Raw genomic sequence first — 19,919 nt, forward strand, 5'->3', positions numbered from 1 at the left:
GAACACATTAGGATTTCAATTGTGTAGTTAAATCTAATATTCATGACTTTTCATTTTATGTCTCAAAGTTCTACAGAACCTTGGTAAATAAATACCAATAAACAATAAACTTATGAAAATATAAATTGAAAAACTTACCTAGATTTACAAAAAAATTCATCCTGCTTCTTCCCACTCAGGCTACCTTCACAACCACATTTTGCTCAAACTCTCTCTTTAGTTGCATCACCTAACCAATCTCAAATTCACCTTAAGGAGAGGAGGAATCTCCAAAGCTGGAAAGATTTAGCTACATAGCCTACAGACTTCTTTGAGATACAATATTATTTATGAAAATTTGGAAGCACCCCAAATACCTAGCAATCAGGGACTAATTAAATACATCACATGAAAAAAAAAAATACATCACATGAGAAAGTACACAGTTATTTAAATTATGTTGTAGAATGGCATTGAATGCCATGGGAAAATGTTCATGATCTACTAAATAATGAGCATCAGTTATACACACAAGACTCTATATATTTAATAAGATGTAGCCAGGAAGAAATAGGACTGGAAGAATGGATCCCCTCTCTGAAAGGTGGTGGCCTTTGCGGAGGGGATGCATCTTCTAATGACTTTTCTTGTTTTCCTAATGAACTTCTATGTGTAAGGCATGGTGCCTGGCACATTAAACCATTTCCAAGTACACCGACCAACAATGGATCATACCTGAACTCTTAGCAATTTACAAATAATTTATGATTTAGCCTTTTAAAAAGTTAGAGCAGGGATCCCTGGGTGGCGCAGCAGTTTAGCATCTGCCTTTGGCCCAGGGCGTGATCCTGGAGACCCGGGATCGAATCCCACGTCGGGCTCCCGGTGCATGGAGCCTGCTTCTCCCTCTGCCTATGTCTCTGCCTCTCTCTCTCTGTGACTATCATAAATAAATAAAAATTAAAAAAATTTGCTTCTAAAAAAATAAAAATAAAAAAATAAAAAGTTAGAGCAGATTCATATTCATCCCTCCAATGACTCTACTGCTCACCTTGCATTCCCTGTGTTCTCCTAGGCAGGAGAGAAAGGGTGGGCATAGGGTAAACTTGGAGGCTGCAGATAACTTGGATTCTCTGTGTTGTAATTGGGGATGTTAGAGACCGTCCCTTTTCTCCTAATCATCCTCAGGCCTTGGCATACATATTGCTTCCTCCAGGAAGCCTTCCTTTATACCTATACATTGGTGTCAAGTGCTTCCAGGTGTCCCTACGATGTCCTGTACGCGGGGTCAGAGCATTCATCACACTGGTATTTTTATATAAGCTTCATAGAAGCAAAACCTGGTATATCTTTTACATCACTAATCCGTAGCCCCTAACATACCTGAGTCAAAGTTGACGCTCAATAAATACTTGTCAAGTAGGTAAACAGATCCATCCTGTCAGAGTGGAAAAGAGATGGAGGGCCCCTGTCTGAATTCTCTGCCAGAGTCTTCTCCAGAAGCCGAAATGGCTGAAAGGGAAACGAGGGAGACAAAGGGTTCAGATCACATGCGGTGGGGAGGGGCAGAAATAGGGCTGGGTTAGGAGTAGATACAGGTGTGCCAAAGGATAGAGCAGCAAGACGACCCCAAAAAAGCCAAAGGGGAGGTCCAGTCTGATTAAGAAAATAAATTAGTAGCTAAAAAACTGGGCCAGTTTCTTTCCATCCGTATAAACGATCTGTGTGATCCCTTACAGCAGGGGACGGACGTTTCACCACCTAAATTATAGTCACATAGGGAAGTCCTATTAACACAGCATGAGGTTTAACCCTTTATAAAATAAGCCCTTACAGCTCATCAGAGTTCTTGGGGCCCAGCCTCTTAAATGGTGCAGACAAGTCCTATAAAAGCAAGATTGTTCCAGTTGTTGTATCCCGGCCCTAGGGGCGTACATGAGCAGAAAATCACGTGTGGCCCAAGAATTCCCGGCCTGCGGGGATAGAACAGTGCTGTTCAGGGATGTCACGAGGTGCCTGGGCTCCAGAGCAGGAGCCACGGCAGCCACCAGGGCCCGGAGCCCCGTCTGACTCAGAGCTGGTCAGGGAGGCGAAAGGAGCAAGTGTCCTTCTCCCCCCTCCCCTGAGACAGAAGTCAGCCCTAACCCACAAATGGCAGAGGTGTTTGTGAGCATCTGTGAGTCCAACCCCCTCCCAGGAGAACCTCAGAACAGGAGAGAACCACCCACCGGGGCCAGCCCACGCGGAACAGCAAGGCTGGGGTGTTTCAGTTTAGGGGAGCCAGTGATTGTACGGTCGCTCCTGGCCTCTAACTTGGAAAGGATGACCGGAAGTGAATCACTGCTGCTAGTTTATTAATCCCAGTAGCTGCTGCTGCTAACACAAAGGACCTGAGAGGAAGAGAGGCTCAGCAGAGGTACTTTCCTCAGTGATTAGCTTCAGTGATAAAAGTGTAAACACAAGTGCGCTTCCCTCAATATTCTCCCAAGCTCTGGAAACACGCCCGAGTTCCATCCAGGTCTGTAAGTGTCCTGCTTGAAGACCCTAAACCTCAAATACAGATGTATAAAACAGAACACCCTAGTTCCCATCATCCTCTACTCTCAGTAGGAAAATATTTGTGGACCCTACAGAACATGGAGCAGACACAGGAAGCTTCTTGTTACCAGCGATCAGGGACATAAAGGGTGATGCCTACACCCTAAAAGGCTACCTTGGGGTGCCAGCTGGCTCAGTCACAGAGCACAGGACTCTCAATCTCAGGGTTGTTTGAGCCCCACACTGGGCGTAGAGATTCCTTTAAAAAATAAATAAATAAAAGTCCGCCTTGCTGAACTCATCAAGAAATCCGAAGACAGCATCCAGGGTCCTGGTCCCAGTCACGACAGAGCAGGGAAACAGACTGACCCTCCCATGGATGACTGTGAAGTCCACTCAAAATACCTTAAAAACTAGCTATTTGGAAGGTCTGGGTGGTGGCCCAAAGCAGGCGGGACTACATGCCCCTCAAAAAACGGGAACTGCACTGGGCACCTCCTGTCAGATGGGAGTTCCCGTAGGGCGGTCATCCCCTCGCTGTGGGCAGGTAAATGAAAGCCCAGGTAGAGAGCTGCCGTCTTGCTGGTTTGAGGTGCCGGGCAGAGGACTTTGGGAAGCAAAGGGTGAGACCCTGAAAAGGCAGGAAGCACGGAGGGAGAAGCCCCCCAGCCATGCCAGAATTTATATAAAAACTACAGTTTATATAAAAACTACATCCGGGGATGACCCGGCCAGGGGTAGCCGCAGCGGCTGCCCACCGTAGGGGAGAGTGTAGACATCCAGTCCTGCTAAGTCGCGGGGGGCGGGGGGTCCCTCCAGCACTGTCGGCCTTCCCGCGGGGCAGCAGCAGGGCCTGCGGGGTAAGCAGCTCTGACCCGAGAGGGAGGGTGAACACGTGGACACGCACGCGGGGTGGGCAGCCAGCTGCAGAAGGAAAGGAGCGTGAAGCGGGAGCTCGCGCGGATCTGTGCTTCCCACTGAGGGAAAGCCCGTCTCTCCCTCGCTGCGCCATTCTCTGTGTCCTCCTCACCATTACTGCGGTGCCTCCCCACTGACACCCCTGGTCACCAGAGGTGTGAAGGGCTTTCCCCACACCAAGGGATTCTCTGGGATACCGGCTGGGTGGCCTGCCATTAATTGAATTCTGGCACCATCTACCCGGAGAGGGCATCAGATTCCACAGGTGAAGGGCTCAGTCCCACAAGACCGTCTCTCCCAACCACACACACACACACCACACATTTCAGACCTGCAAGCTCAGTTGTCACCTGCGTATTGGGCGATCATAGCTTATGATGATGACGTGGCAAATGAATGACATGGCCAACAGCAATGCTAGAAGAGACAGGAGGGAAAACTGGGTATATTCACTCATAAGGTAGCTGCTCTAGCTGCAGACACCTACTGTGTTGCTTGAAAGGGGAATTCCACTAACTCTAAGTGTATAATACAAGTTCTAGTGCAACCAGTATAACTATTTTTAAAAAAAGTATAATTTATACACTAAGAGAGGAGAGAAAATAGAATCATAAAAAACAGTTAAAACCAGAGAAAGAATTAAAAACAAAGATGTCAAGAACAAATGCAGCAAATAGAAAATGGTAGCAAATAGGACAGATATTGATCCAGATATACCAACATTCACTTTATTTATTTAAATATTTTATTTATTTAACAGAGACAGAGACAGAGCACATACGCGTGCACAAGCAGGGGGAGTGGCAAAGGGAGATGGAGACACAGACGCCCTGCTGAGAGATGAGCCTGACATGGGACTCGATCCCAGGACCCCGGGGTCATGACCTGAGCCAAAGGAAGACACTTAACCCACTGAGCCACACGGGTGCCCCGTTCAACAACCGATGTAAATGTGAATTGGCTACATACACCAGTTAAGGGCAGAGAGTGATAGAATTAGAAAAGAAAAGAAAAAAGCAAAGCAAAGCAAAGAAAAAAGGATCCAACCATATCTTGTTTACAAGAAACTCACTTAGATATAAAGACACAGAGGATGCCTGGATGGCTCCGTGGTTAAGCGTCTGCCTTCAGCTCAGGTCATGATCCTGGGGTCCTGGGACAGAGCCTGCTTCTCTCTCCCCTCCTGGCTCTTGCTCTGTGTCTGTCTCTCTCAAATAAATAAATAAAATCTTAAAAAAAAAAAGAGAGATTAAAAGTAAAGGGATTAAGACCTACCTTGTTAACGTGAATCAGAACAGATCTAGAGTAGCTATCTTAGTTTCAGACGACTTCAACCTCAGAACAAGAAAAATTATCAGGGAAATAGAAGGGCTTTAATGATAAAGAAGGCAGTTCTCCGAGAAGACATAAACCATCTTTAATGTGTGTGTGTCCGAAAGAGCATCAAAGTACATGAGGCAGAAACCAATGAGCCTGTACCGAGGAGCAGACAAGGCCACAGCCATGGCTGGAGACGTTACCTCCGTCAGTAGGTGGCCCACGCAGCAGGCAGAGAAGCCGTAGGGACACGGCTGAGCTAAACAGCATCACCTTTCAACAGGATTTAACTGACACTCAGAGGATACTTCATCAAACCATGGCAGATTGCACGTTCTTCTCCAACCCACACGGAATATTCACCAAGATAGACCACAACCAAGGCCATAAATCACACCTTAGCAAATATAAAGTAGAAGTCACACCTAGTGTGCTCTCTGGCCAACATGGAATTAAACTCAAAGTTGATAACAGACAGGTAGCTGGAAAACCCCAAAATTTGTGGAGATCAAACAACGCACTTCTAAGTGACACACGGGTAAAAAAGGAGTCTTGAGAACTTTTAAAATATTTTGAAGGAAGGAAAATGAAAATATAACTTATCAAAATGTGTGGCACACAGTGAAAGCAGTGCTCAGAGGAAAACATAAAACAGTGTAGTCACTCTGGGATGCAATCTGACAGGTTAAAACAAACAAACAAACAAAAACACAAGTCAATATGCACCTGCCATGGGACCCAGGATCGCCCTCCTGGGAACAGTGCTCCCAAATACACAAAGATTCATGTTCACACAAAAAAAGTGTACTTGCATGTGTGTAGCAGCTTAATTCATTCACAAACAGGAACTATGCAGATCTATTCCAACTGGTGGAATGATGAACGCCGGCACAGCCACATCGCCCATGCCAATGGAGAACTACTCAACAATAAAAAGGAGCAAACTGTTGACACGTACAACAACCTGTGTGAGTTTCCGAAGAATTATACCACGTGGGGGGAAAGCTAATCTCAAAAAGGTTTACACTATATCGTTCCTTCCTGTGACATTCTTGAAATGATGAAATTATAGAAATGTCAAATGGATGGGCGGTCATCATGGGTAAGGAGAGGTAGTGCTGGGAGAGAAGCAGGTGTGGCCCTAAAGGGCAGGCGTGAGGGATCTCTGTGGTGGTAGAAATGTTTGTATCAAGGTCAACACCCTGGTTGTGACCTTGTACTATAGCCAAGCAAGTCGTTACCATGGGGGCGGAGAGTAAAGGGTGAAGGGTCTCGGTCACTCTTATAGCTGGATGTGAACCTATAATCGTATCAAAATAAAAAGTTTAAGAATAAAAACGGATACAAGGTGTGGGTTACACAGGTATACACACTGATCAATACTCATTGATCTTTTTTTAATAATAAATTTACTTTTTATTGGTGTTTAATTTGCCAACATACAGAATAATACCCAGTGCTCATCCCGTCAAGTGCCCCCCTCAGTGCCCGTCACCCAGTCACCCCCACCCTCCGCCCTCCTCCCCTTCCACCACCCCTAGTTCGTTTCCCAGAGTTAGGAGTCTCTATGTTGTCTCCCTTTCTGATATTTCCCACACATTTCTTCTCCCTTCCCTTCTATTCCCTTTCACTATTATTTATATTCCCCAAATGAATGAGACCATATAATGTTTGTCCTTCTCCGATTGACTTACTTCACTCAGCATAATACCCTCCAGTTCCATCCACGTTGAAGCAAATGGTGGGTATTTGTCGTTTCTAATGGCTGAGGAATATTCCATTGTATACATAAAGCACAGCTTCTTTATCCATTCATCTTTCGATGGACACCGAGGCCCCTTCCACAGTTTGGCTATTGTGGACATTGCTGCTATAAACATCGGGGTGCAGGTGTCCCGACGTTTCATTGCATCTGAATCTTTGGGGTAAATCCCCAGCAGTGCAATTGCTGGGTCGTAGGGCAGGTCTATTTTTAACTCTTTGAGGAACCTCCACAGTTTTCCAGAGTGGCTGCACCAGTTCACATTCCCACCAACAGTGTAAGAGGGTTCCCTTTTCTCCACATCCTCTCCAACATTTGTGGTTTCCTGCCTTGTTAATTTTCCCCATTCTCACTGGTGTGAGGTGGTATCTCATTGTGGTTTTGATTTCTATTTCCCTGGTGGCAAGTGATGCGGAGCATTTTCTCATGTGCATGTTGGCCATGTCTATGTCTTCCTCTGTGAGATTTCTCTTCATGTCTTTTGCCCATTTCATAACCACCCTGAACGCACCCGATCTCACCCGATCTCTTAAGATCTTCTTAAGATCTGTGCATTTTTCCATTTGTACATTTAATCGCGATTTAAAAAATGATGTAACCTCCTGGCTGCCTAATTCACAGCTTTTCAAGACTCCAGGAAAGGGTGTGTTTAGAATAAATTATTTCTACTTTCTAATCGGATATATAGTCTTGGCTCCAGTTTGAGCAACACTGAAACTTATGGGCAGCCAGAGGTTTCTGAGGGGCAGTAACCTACTCTAACTTTGGTTCACTGGAGAATAGACAGCAGGGAGGGATGGACAAACACAGAGACTAGTTAGGAAGCTCTGAATTCATCCAAGGGAGAGATGACTCCGTTTGAGACCAAGGTGGTTGATACAGAGTGAAAAGGGGTCCAATTTTTTAAAAGATTTTATTTATTCATTCGAGAGAGAGAGAGAGAGAGAGAGAGAGAGGCAGAGACACAGGCAAAGGGAGAAGCAGGCGGCACTAGATCCCGGGTCTCCAGGATCAGGCCCTGGGCCGAAGTCGGTGCTCAACCGATGAGTCACCAGGGCTGCCCAGGGTCCAATTTTTAAAGGTAGAACCAAGAAGGGGTAGGACTGGAATCCAGATTTCTGATGCTCTGGTTTTCTTTCCAATGCACTACGTTGCTGAATTACTTTTTTTAAAGTCAAAGAGAATATTCCCAAGAAATAACTGGATTTCTGAGTCACAAGGATCAGAGTTGTAAGTTTTTATATGCAGCTGAGCCCCAGCCTACAATCGTTCTAGCAAGAAAATGTTTATAATTAGAAATAGCTCACATTTGTCATGCTGACCCCTCAGAAAGAAAAATTTAATTACCTGCACTCTTTGAGTTGGGGCATTGATCCTAGACTTAGAAGTATTAGCCTGAAACTGCACATTTGTTTAAAAGGCAGCAAGTGGGCTCATGATGATTAATTTAAGTCTGCATTAGAAATGAAAATCTGTCCCCATTAAGAGGGACACAGAGGGTGTGTCCTGCCCACACTTATTTGAAAACAGGGTTTATTGAAAGTGATATTTTTCAGATACCAAGATTATACACATATATTGTTTCTCCACGTGTCAGATGCCACATACATCGCTTGGTGTATAACCTCAGTATTTACATCCAGTGTAATTTAAGAAACTCATGTTTTCAGACACATCGAGTCATCATGGAAATGCAAATCAAAACCACAATGAGGTATCGCCAACACCTGAATGGCTAGACTAAAAAAAGACAAGAAGTGTTGGTGATGATGTGGAGAAATAGGAACACTTGTGCACTGTGGGTGGGACTGTAAATGAGTACAGCTGCTGTGGAAAACAGCGTGGAGGGTCCTCAATTAAACATAGCCACACTGGGGATCCTGGGGGGCTCAGCGGTTTAGCACCTGCCTCCGGTTCAGGGCGTGATCCCAGGGTCCCAGGATCGAGTCCCACATAGGGCTCCCTGCATGGAGCCTGCTTCTCCCTCTGCCTGTGTCTCTGCCTCTCTCTGTGTCTCTCATGAGTAAATAAAATCTTAAAATAAAACACAGCCATACCATGTGATCTAGTAATTCCACTACTGGGTATCTACCCAAAGGAAATGAAAACACTAATTCAAAAAGATACACGCACCCTGTGTTTACTGTGTTATTTACAACACCAAGATGTGGAAGCAGCCCAAGTGTCCATTAACGGATGAATAGAGATGTGAAATGCCAGCCAAGATTCATGGTTTGCTTGTTTTTATTAATTTGAGAAAAAGTGCACTAGTGGGGGAAGGGGCAGAGGGAGAGAATCTCAAGCAGACTCTACGCTGGGTGTGGAGCCCAGTGCGGGGCTGGATCTCACAACCCTGAGATCATGACCTGAGCCAAAACCAAGAATCAGACACTCAGCTTGTCTGAGCCAAGTGCCCTAGGTCATGGTTTACACTTGGTTAGGCTCTTAGGCCTTCTTAAAGCAGAAACAGGATCGCCTCCGTTTTATTGCCTTGTTTTTAAGAGATCAGATTATTTATATCTGAATGTTAGATCGTTTCTTCATGATGGCATTTAGCTTGTCTATCCCGTGTTTCCTATAAACTAGATGATAAAGCCCGTCTTCATCAGGTTCATATTTGATGTTTTTGACGATCATGCTTCATAGGTGGTCCTACTTCCTACTGTGTCACACCAGGGGGCACACGTATGTTCTACTGTTGGTGAGGCTAGGTTTGAGTAGTGTTCCCATTCTCACTTGCTGTACAATAAACTGCAAAAACAGTATCTTTAAACCCCTAGAATCACTTACTTTTTATGATTTCTGTGAGTCCTGAATTCAGTCAGAGCACAGTGGGGGCAGCTTGTCTTGGCTCCTTGATGCCTGGTTCCTCAGCAAGAATACCTGAATGTTGACAGCTGGAATCATTTGTTCCCATGACTGCTGGTGCTGGCAGTTATTGCAGCCTCTCCATGTAACCTGGGCTTTCTCCCAACATGGTGACAAGGTTCCAAAGACAAGCATCCCAAGAAAGAAACAGATGGAACTCACATTGTCTTTAATAGCTAGCTTGGAAATCATGCAGTGGCATTTCCTCTCCATCTTACTGGCTGAGGCTACAAGGATACACCCAGAGGCAAAGGGAGGGAACAAGGTTCTTGTCTCCTGGAAGTGTTGATACCACATTGAAGGAGTATGCTGGGGTGGTGGTGGTGGGGAGGGGGTATGGTCCCTTCCATCTCTGTAATACACAATCTGCTACAAGGAGTGACAGCTAGATTCTCTTCATGGAAGATTATATCTACCTCTTTGTCTTAGCAAGGAAGACAAGATCCACATCTAATGAAGCCAAAAGGAGCTGAGGGGATACCGTACAGTTATGGAAATGTAAAAGGGGACACAGCATCCTAAGGAGAGGTCAAAAAGGACAGTGGTTGTGATGTACCATAAACACTTTCAACTAGACTATGTTACCTACAAAAAGACATTTTATCTATGAATAGCCAACTTAAAAATGAACCAACCCAGAACCTTTCAGTAAGAGATGAAAAACTTCACAGGTAAAAATTAGTATCTCAGTATAGAAGCCTCATGGGCTCCCAGGCTCATGGGCTCATAGGGTTAGGAGGTATGAAGCCAGGCCCCAGGCTCAGTTGGCACCCAGCTGGTGACAGCCAGCCAGAATCCATCCCCTGCAGCAGAGAACCATCAGAAGGGACAGTTCTCCCAAAGTTCTGGAGAGAGCCATGCTGTGGGGTCCACGGACTGCAGAGGAAAGGAGCTTGAGGCTGTAAGCTACCAGAGAGAAGACGGAGGGCAAAGAACAAGGGCTGCATCTGAGGGCAGAGCCCCAAGACCACAAGATGCATCCAAAATTAGATTTTTAAAAATGTTATTTTCAAAAATAAGAACGAGCCTGTCATTTTGCTTGAAAACTGTCTTTATTACTCTTTGATGAACACAAGTCTACCAATGTAAGCCCAGATTAATGTAACAAATTACATGCTAATGATTAGGGACTAATTGCTCACCTCGGTACCCATTCTACAAGAATTAGACACATTTATTGCCACAGTTGTTCACTATGAGTTTTAGGAAGATATAGTTCAAGCAGATAAAATGTGTTTTTTTTTTTTTTACAGAGAAAAATCAAGCAAGACTTAAAACTGCAAAGTAAAGGGATAATGCCATTGTTTTCCTATGTAGAAAGACATGAAATATTAAACACACCTACATTTAAATTAGGAAGAAAGGATAACACTATGTCGTGCCTATAACACACAGTTATCACAGTGACAGTAGGAACCAGGCCACCAGGCCTAGGACAGGATTTTTCCCTCTGCTACAAGGATCGACCTGCCCAGCAGATAGCACAGACGGTGATGGTCAGCTTTCTGTGTCAACCTGCCTGACTGGCCATGGGGTGCCACATTACACCTTATTTCTGGACGCATCTGTGAGGGTGTTTGGACTCAGCAGACTGCTGTCCCCAGTACAGGTGGGCATCATCCAATCTGTGAGTGACCTGAATACAATCAAAAGTGGAGGGAAGAACTCACTTTGTTTCTTCCTGCCTCACTGCTGGAGCCATCACATCTCATCTTCCCCGGTTCTCAGGCCTTCAGACTAGGACTGAATTACACATGGGCTTTCCTGGGTCTCCAGCTTGCAGATGCCAGGTTGGGGGCACTTCTCAGCCTCCGTGATCACATGGACCAATCTGCCATCATGCCCCTCTGTGTGTATCTCCTATTGGTTTTGCATCTCTGGAGAACAAGGACTAAAACACATATAGCCAGACACTCCCTCTAAGTGCGGAGAGAAACATCCTAAATTCTTGCAATCCAACCCCCCCCTCCATTTTCCAGGACAACTATCAAACTACTTACATGTTATTTTATCATCTCTTTCATTTCATTCATCATTATATACCTAGCACAGAGGCTCCTCTGGTAGGGGGTTAAATAGGTGCTGAAAGATAAGTGAATTTTAAAATATATCTGCTTTATTTACTAAAAAATTTTATTTTTATAGGAAACTATAAAAAAAAAAAAGCCAAAGAAATCATATATAAAGAAATTACATATAAGGCAGCTCCAGGAGTGGCCTCTATACCCTACAGTTGGCCAGACCATAAGGCTTCAGGTTATAACGTATCTGGTGAGGCCGCCCCCTCGGATCTCTGAAAGCCTCCGGCAATGTCGTAAGATATTCAGTATCACATGAAACCGCTTGTCAGCTTTCAAAGCTGTGAACTCTTTTATATCAGCTTCCACTATGAAATATTGACCTGAAAATAAAGAGAGTAGTGTTCATTTTCATAAGGATAACTTTCAAGATGAGTCTTTGATGCATTACGTTTGTAAACACAAGTAACACTGTGTCATTGGTCATTGACTATTTTTACTGTCATTAGGCAACCTAAGTGAGAACAGGTACTCTTGCTAAAATAATCAGTATTCTCTCAGCTGAAGTTGCATAGTGTTTACTGCAGCATTTCAGAAACTGCCTATTATGTTACTGGCTCACTGTTGGTCTCTTCTGAACACGTAACTTTTCGAGATGAAATATGGGCTAGTGCTTCAGGGACTGAAACCCCCAGCAGTTCTGTCCCCTAACTGGCTGCCCGTTGGCAAGTAACTGATGCTTTCTCTGCCTCGTCTAAGAAACGGGGGTAACCATACGTGTCCCTAAGGTGTGAGGACTAGAGCTCTCGGTACACTACCTGGCACACGGCGAATACTGTATTAGCAGCCAAACTATTTCCATTACAACTCTAATTCTGAAAACACTGGGTAAAGTCTCATAATACACTCTAAAGCAGTGTTCCTCAGCCTTGAAGCTACAGACATTTGGAGTTCTCTGCCTCTTTCTGTGGAGTGGTCTTGGGCACTGTAGTCAAGTACACTTTAGCAGCGTCAGTAGTCTCTAGACCCAGTAGCAGCCCCAGCACTAGCCCTAACAACCAAAAATGTCTCCGGAGAGGGCAAAATCGTGCCCTCATGGGAAAACCACCCCTGGCTGAGAACGATGCCTCTAGATTCAGAGTTTTCTAGAATTGGTTTTCTCACGATTTAGTTATACTCCAAACAGCTGACGTGCACACATATATATGCTATCATTCTTACCTTTGGTATCCTTTGTTTCTTCGTCAATAAATCTGTGATAAAGATTTCTGGCCAAGGAACTCATAGACTTTTTTGGTTGATGTAGAATCTTGTATTTACTAACTACTGCCTTGTTGATTTCTTTAACAACATCATTAATTTGACAATAGGTTAAGCGGGATTTCATGTACCTGCAAATAAGTATATGATTAACTTTTTTAAAGAATCATTTTACAAAATTATTTTCTTTGAAAGATGTTTATGCTTATACACAAACCAAGCTAGTAGAACTCTTCACAAAACAAAATGTACAGGGGCGCCTGGGTAGCTCAGTCGATTTAGTGTTTGACTTTTTTTTCAGCACAGGTCATGATCTCTGGGTCATGAGATGTAACCCCGGATCCGGCTCCACACTCAGTGAATGCAGGGAGTTGGTCTGAGATTCTCTTTCTCCCTCTCTGTCCTACCTCCTCCAAATAAATAAGTCTTTAAATATATATATTTGGGATGCCTGGGTGGCTCAGTGGTTGAGGGTCTGCCTTTGGCTCAGGGTGTGACCCTGGGGTCCTGGGACCGAGTCCCACATCGGGCTCCCTACAGGGAACTTGCTTCTCCCTCTACCTGTGTCTCTGCCTCTCTCTCTGTGTCTCTCACGAATAAATAAAATCTTAAATATATATATATATATATATATTATATAAAAATAATATACAGACACCAACTTCCACATAAACCAGACATATCTCAACAGCTAAAAAATTAAATAGAACCACAATGTATCAGTCAACTTTCCTATATGTACCTGGATGTATTAATCTGTACTCTCTACCTAGAGACTTAATACTGCAATTTGAAATAGGGTCTTAAGTACTGGTTAACTAAAAGAACTTTAAACATTATACAGCACTTTCCTTAAAACTGCAGCAAAACTGAGGCTACTTTTAAATGTAACTGGATAAATCTATATCATAAAACAGTCCTCGAGAGGACTCTGCAATAAACGGACCCATCTCTAGATCTTGCACTGAAAAGTTTTAGAACCAAATAAAAAACATGATTTTAAGCATCTTCAACAAAAGATTTCCTACATTTTCATAGTGTGATGTTAATACTATTCTGGAAAAGATCAACATCTAAACACAGCACGCCATGAACAAAATCAAGCTTTAAGATTTAAACAATCACATATGTTGACCATTGAAGAGTTAAAGGTTAAAATTCTATCTTAAATACTTACGCTGGAATGCCATTAAATTCATCAGAAGTTATAAATGGCATTTCTTTAATACTTCTTTGTTCTTTGGGGGGCTTCTTTGTGGGTGCAGGTTCTTCAGGGTCAAGGTCGGACACATTAGCTCTACGAACAGAGATATACGAACAGATGGACAAGTGATCACCAGAATTTTGCAGCACACTACAAAGTTTTCCCAACTGAACATGATCAGTAACAAATACAAGATTTATTGTTATAATAATGTTACAGCCAACACTTTTTGCTGCCAGTACTCCTATTGTTCATGAAGATCTGAAGAGTGAAGAGAACACTGAAAAATTAAGCCCCCAAATCCTCAGTAACAGAATTCTATTTACAAACCCCAAACACAGGTGTATGCAGTACCTATGCTAAACATCTTTCCATCAGTTATCCCACTGGCTCCTCAAAGTCACTATGTGTAAAGTTGATCTTAACCTCTCAACAGCTTCTCTTCCTGACACTGTAATTTTGGACACAGAATCAATAATCATTTTATACTTCTCTAATTTATCCCACTGAATAATATATCCCAACAGTCCCTGCCTGTTGCAGACTCATTTTAGTTGCCAGCAATGAAATCCCAGCAAGCAATTAAAGCAGCAGGCGTCACGTCAAGGCTGGAGCTGGACATGAGAGCACTGATGGTGGTGTGAGGTCAGCATGAGCCAGACGTAGCTTCAGGACACACCCGATATTTGGAGGAGGGCAGAGAAACAGGAGACGCAGGACAGTGAAGCACCACGGTGGACAGAACACAGAATTCCAGAAACACAGTGACAGTGAAATAAAACCTGAAAAGAAGGATCAGGGCTGAAGGGGATTTTTCTGTCCGTTCCCTAAGTGTGGTAATAACAGCAGCCCAGAGATGGGCTTAGGGGTTTGGGGAAGGGGAGGCATGAACATATACTGACAGGGAACAGAAAGCGGCCACCAGTTTGAGGGGGACAGTGAAGCTAAGTTTTTTTTTCTTCCTTTGGCTGTTTTTAAGATGGGACGTTTATTCAGCTTATTTTTACCCTAAGACACTGGTTCTTGGGGGTCAGGGGAGAATGTGTCACCAGAGGACGTATGGCAATGTCTGGAGACACTGTTTATTGTTTATTGGCGGGCAAGGGAGGTGGGGGTGTGGATGACATCTAGGTGGGAGGCAGAGATTGGGGGTGCTACCAAACATCCTCACTATCCTAACAAAGGATTATCTGGCCTAAGGGAGCCGAGGTTGACAAACTGCTCAAAGGGAAAGAAATGAGAAGTGGGGAAAGCGAGCCTAGCAGATGCTTGTCCGTGGGAAAGAGGGGCGACGAGCTCCGCAGAGACAGCCAGAAGACTGGTGCAGACACAGAGAAATGAACAAACACTAACGTGATCACTCAAACCATCCCAAGTACAGGAAAAAGCGACAGGAGTTGAGGTGTTTTAAGAGTTTTCTAGATGCAGAGAGCAAGAATAATTATAAAGACACTTACAGGTTCTGGCTGACTGTTATTTGAGGTAAATGGGGAGGAATGTTTTCCTTGAGATGTTCCACATCTTCATAATCCTCTTCAAGAGATTCACAGAGTTCCTAAAATTAAAAACAAAACAAAACAAAACAAAAACCAAAAAAAACTCCCAAATTAGTGTCTGTCCTGCCTGTGTGGGTTTGTTCCCTTGAGAGAGAGAGAGAGATGGAACGCACCAGGTCGGGGCAGGGGCAGGGGCAGAGGCTCAACCGACTGAGCCCCCCAAGCACCCCTGTGTTTTTAGACATTTTAAAAAAAGATTTATTTATTTATTCAGAGAGAGAGAAAGAGAGAGAGAGAGAGAGGCAGACACAGGCAGAGGGAGAAGCAGGCCCCATGCAGGAAGCCCAATGTGGGACTTGATCCCGGGTCTCCAGGATTACACCCTGGGCTGCAGGAGGCGCTAAAGCGCTGCGCCACCGGGGCTGCCCTAAGAGCTGTTATTGGATGGCAATCTAGCAGCTTTCTCTACTGGTTTTCAGAGAACCGTTATAATCACATTACAACAGGGACAGCTGACATTTAACTTCAAATATATAAAGGATTTATGTTTGTCCTTCTGGTGAATTACTTTTGTTGGCTTAGCACACATTTCCCAGTGTCATCTGACAGCGGTGCCAGGGTGACGATGCGTGCCCACGGTGCATATTCGAGATGCTATTTGGAGCTGCCATTGCTGACATGCGCATACTTGAGCTTCACAGAGATTTCCACTGGATCATCACTGCTTTTTGTTCTGTGTTGTCTTTACCTTTCACTAGAACCTGAGGCTCTGAACTCATGCAAATTATTTTTCAAAAGATTTTATTTGAGAGAGAGCGAGCCCAAGTGAGAGAGAAACCACAAGTGGGGTGAGGGGAAGAGGGGGAAGCAGACCCACTGCTGAGCAGGGAGCCCCACATGGGGCTCCACCCCAGGACCCTGGGGTCATGACCTGAGCCAAGGCAGACAGTGAACTGGCTGAGCCACCCAGGCACCCCCTCGTGCAAATTTAATAAGAAAAATACTCTGTACCTTTGGATTCCTGTCATCTGATTCTCAATTGTACTATGAAAAAAAAAAAAAGAATTCTAAATAGCCTTCAGTTCTGGATTTAACATTCTCTAAGCCCACACTAAACCCTCTTACTAAAGCACTCTTGGGTAGGTTAGAACTGAAACCATATTGGTTTTGTTTTAAATTGACAGGACACCTTTCTTTCAAAGAGCTGAATGATGTTCAAAGCCAACAATTTCATTTCAACTGATAGTAGGTTAGGCATACTCATGCCCACTCCCGTAGCTGAAAAATCTTTACAGATCCTAAGGATTATAAGGCTGAGACGGACCACAGAGGCCACGTTGTTCAATCCCACTCAATGTGTCAATGGCTCTAACAGCATGAAGTAACTATGTACAGACTGCATATTTTCTCAGAAGTACACAGACACTTTCATTAGCTTAGTCAAATAGAAAGCTTATTTAGAACAAAATGTGTGAATGAGATTCAAGTTTTTCTTTGAGAATCCTAACACTACATTTTTATTTTTTTATCTTATTTTTTTAAAGATTTTTTTTTTTTTAAATTTTATTTATTTATGATAGTCATACAGAGAGAAAGAGAGAGAGGCAGAGACACAGGCAGAGGGAGAAGCAGGCTCCATGCGCCGGGAGCCTGACGTGGGATTCGATCCCGGGTCTCCAGGATCGCGCCCTGGGCCAAAGGCAGGCGCCAAACCGCTGCGCCACCCAGGGATCCCCTAAAGATTTTATTTATTTATTCCTGAGAGACAAAGAGAGAGAGAGAGACACACACAGGCAGAGGGAGAAGCAGGCTCCATGCGGGGAGCCCGATATGGGACTCGATCCTGGGACTCCAGGACCACACCCGGAGCCGAAGGCAGATGCTCAACCCCTAAGCCACCCAGGCGTCCCTGACATTACATTTTTAAAGAGATGGAGAATAGAAGGGACCTAAGAAATAGTTCAGTGTGACCCATTTTTTTTCCAAATGAGGACAAGACCCCCAGAGGTAGACTGGCTTTCTCAGGGTGGCAGAGGGTGCTAAAGGGAACCAGGACAAGATTCCCATTTTCTCGCCCCTAGGTGTTCCTTCCACACCACTCTATCAGATCACTAATTAACTTACCAAGAATTATTTAGGAAATCTTCCCTTTTTAGTACAGTTCCATTTCTTTGGGTACCACCAGAAAAAAAGAAACACTTGGGGAGCTCTGGCATCCTTTACACTAGTAAGATACAATGCAAGTGGCGCTTTATTTTATTTTATTTTTTTTAAAGATTTTATTTATTTATTCATGAGAGACACAGAGAGAGAGAGAGACGCAGAGACACAGGCAGAGGGAGAAGCAGACCCCATGCACCGGGAGCCTGACGTGGGACTCGATCCCGGGTCTCCAGGATCGCGCCCTGGGCCAAAGGCAGGCGCCAAACCGCTGCGCCACCCAGGGATACTGCAAGTTGCGCTTTATACCATTAATGATGATTTACAAAGCTAAGAACATTTTAAATTTCAAGAATCCTTCAGAATTCCCTGGTGATTAGGAGTTTGTATTCATTGCCCTTTCATTTTTTTTTTTTTTTGCTGGAAAAACATTACCTTGAGTGAATGGTTGGTTTGCTCTTGATACTGAATCTCCGATTCCAATTTATTTAGAAGTTCATTTACTACGATGATCTCATCTCCTATTTTATCTAACATAGTCTTCAAGGTAGGTTCCTGACCTATTAATAAACAAAGAGAATGAGAAATAAAGTATACAGAAAAGTATTCACATACTGTGCTCTTTAACTCAAGTGTATCCAAGTAAACTCCTGGACCAGAGCTTTACCTTGCAGAGACACTTGGGGGAAAGCAGTCCTTAGGACCTATCTCCATGGATAATCTTTTAGCAATAATCGTGCCTTGGATAAACCTCATTGGCTACGATGCTGCCACTACAAAGCTCCATGGATAATCTTGAGACCTCATTTCCTTCCTTTTTTTTCTTTCTTAAATCAGTGTTTGTTTTTTTTTAATTATTAAGATTTTATTTATTTATTCATGAGAGACACAGAGAGAGGCAGAAACGCAGGCAGAGGGAGAAGCAGGCAGGCTCTGAGCAGAGCAGGGAGCCCGACGTGGGACTTGATCCCAGGACCCCAGGATCCTGACCTGAGACGAAGGCAGATGCTCAACCACTGAGCCAGTGAGGTGCCCTTAAGACCTCATTTCTAAGTAATATGGAAGAGAAGTGAGGGAGAGGTAAGTACAGCGTGTCCCCCGAGTCTTCTGATTTTGGCAAGTTCCTCCCCTGTAATAAAACACCCAGAAATGCTAGATACAAGAAACACTCTTCTATGTGTACGGCTGAGCTTTCATGAGGATAAGGTAAACCTCCACGGGGTTCAGCAAGAGGACAGACCGCAGACCAGGCCGGATGTGGACGTTGCTGCTGCAGTAGAGCTGATCTGGGGGTGCTGAGGGAAGCTGGGGAGAACTGGGGAACCTGTTCCACTTACCGCAGTTTCTCAGGGACAACATTCTCTTGACGTTGCCAATCTTCTCGTTGATGTAAGAGCACAACTGTTCCAGATCTGACGACGCCATGACTTCAAGCCTCTGAAGAAAAAGACAAACACTTACAAAAAAAAGCAAGGCCAAGTTCGTTCACGTTAAAATCCAATAGCGAATATCCAGGGAATCCTATGTCCTTGAAGAGTACAGACACTTGATGTCAGTCAATTCTGCAAAACGCAGTTTTCAGCCAGTCCAGCACTGGCCGGTCCGAACCTTCCGGGATCCGTGCATCCCGAGCCAAGGCACGGCGGGTCAGGGGCAAGTGCGCTATTCACACGTAACAGGGACCACGCTGGTGCTGCCTCAGAAACGCGAAGTACAAGTACACACGAGCCAACCCCTACGGGAGCGCACGGCGCCGGGCCGGGCCGCGAGGTGGGGCCCCCGCCGCCGGGCTGGCCCGCTCCCCGCCCCGCCCGACCCCCGCCTTCCGCCGGACCCCGCCTTCCGCCGGACCCCGACGCCAGGCGCCACCCTCGCGCGGGCCCGAAGGCAGAGCCACTCGCGGCGCGACCGCGGGCCGCCGGGACTCGCCTGGAAAGCCGAGGACCGCGACGCGCCACTCCGGGAGCCAGATTCCAAGCGCCCGCCCGGACGCGGCGCCGCGCAGGCGCACCTCGGCGCTCCCGGAACGCGGGCTCGGCGCTCCCGGAACGCGGGCTCCAGTTCCGGCGTCTTCCGGGACGGGGCGGGGCCTGAGGTGGGCGGGGCCTGCGGTGGGCGGGGCCGGGCCTGGGTGGGCGGAGCCGAGGTGACGGGGGGACCCGGGCGGGGCCTGAGGTGGGCGGGGCCGGGCGCGCGGGGCCGCGGAGGCCGGAGCCCGCGGAGGCGGGAGCCCCCGAAGGCCCCGGGGTCCCGGGGCCCAGTCGCCCTGCAGTGTGGACGGCCACCCGGCGGGGGCCCCGCGCTGCGGGAATCAAATGGCGAGGCCCAACAGCGGGTCTCCAAGTTGGCTGCATGGTACCGTCGCCAGGGGCAGCTTGCACAAAGGCCAGTGCCTACCC

General features: G+C 45.5%; 1 protein-coding gene across 1 annotated transcript; it reads right to left on the minus strand.

Moving 5' to 3' along the window:
* Positions 1-10,415: 10,415 nt before the first annotated feature.
* On the minus strand, positions 10,416-19,574 carry SKA1 (spindle and kinetochore associated complex subunit 1). The gene is made up of 7 exons (XM_041726383.1): positions 19,450-19,574; positions 18,858-18,957; positions 17,956-18,080; positions 15,322-15,419; positions 13,838-13,957; positions 12,622-12,791; positions 10,416-11,783 (listed from the first exon to the last, which is right to left on the minus strand). The coding sequence occupies exons 2-7, from the start codon at positions 18,943-18,945 to the stop codon at positions 11,635-11,637; spliced, it is 750 nt and encodes a 249-aa protein (XP_041582317.1). The 5' UTR covers positions 18,946-18,957; positions 19,450-19,574; the 3' UTR covers positions 10,416-11,634.
* Between the last annotated feature and the right edge of the window lie 345 nt (positions 19,575-19,919).

The sequence above is a fragment of the Vulpes lagopus genome, chromosome 1 (genome assembly GCF_018345385.1).
Source record: "Vulpes lagopus strain Blue_001 chromosome 1, ASM1834538v1, whole genome shotgun sequence".
Lineage (NCBI taxonomy): Eukaryota > Metazoa > Chordata > Mammalia > Carnivora > Canidae > Vulpes > Vulpes lagopus.

Bases quoted from the DNA above. Each gene is read 5' to 3' on its own strand.
- SKA1 (XM_041726383.1), bottom strand. From the start codon at position 18,945: ATGGCGTCGTCAGATCTGGAACAGTTGTGCTCTTACATCAACGAGAAG. The intron at 15,420-17,955 runs GTAATGTTTTTC...TTTTAATTTTAG, and splicing joins AAACCAACCATTCACTCAAG to GAACTCTGTGAATCTCTTGA. The intron at 13,958-15,321 runs GTAAGTGTCTTT...CTCTGTTCGTAG, and splicing joins ATAACAGTCAGCCAGAACCT to AGCTAATGTGTCCGACCTTG.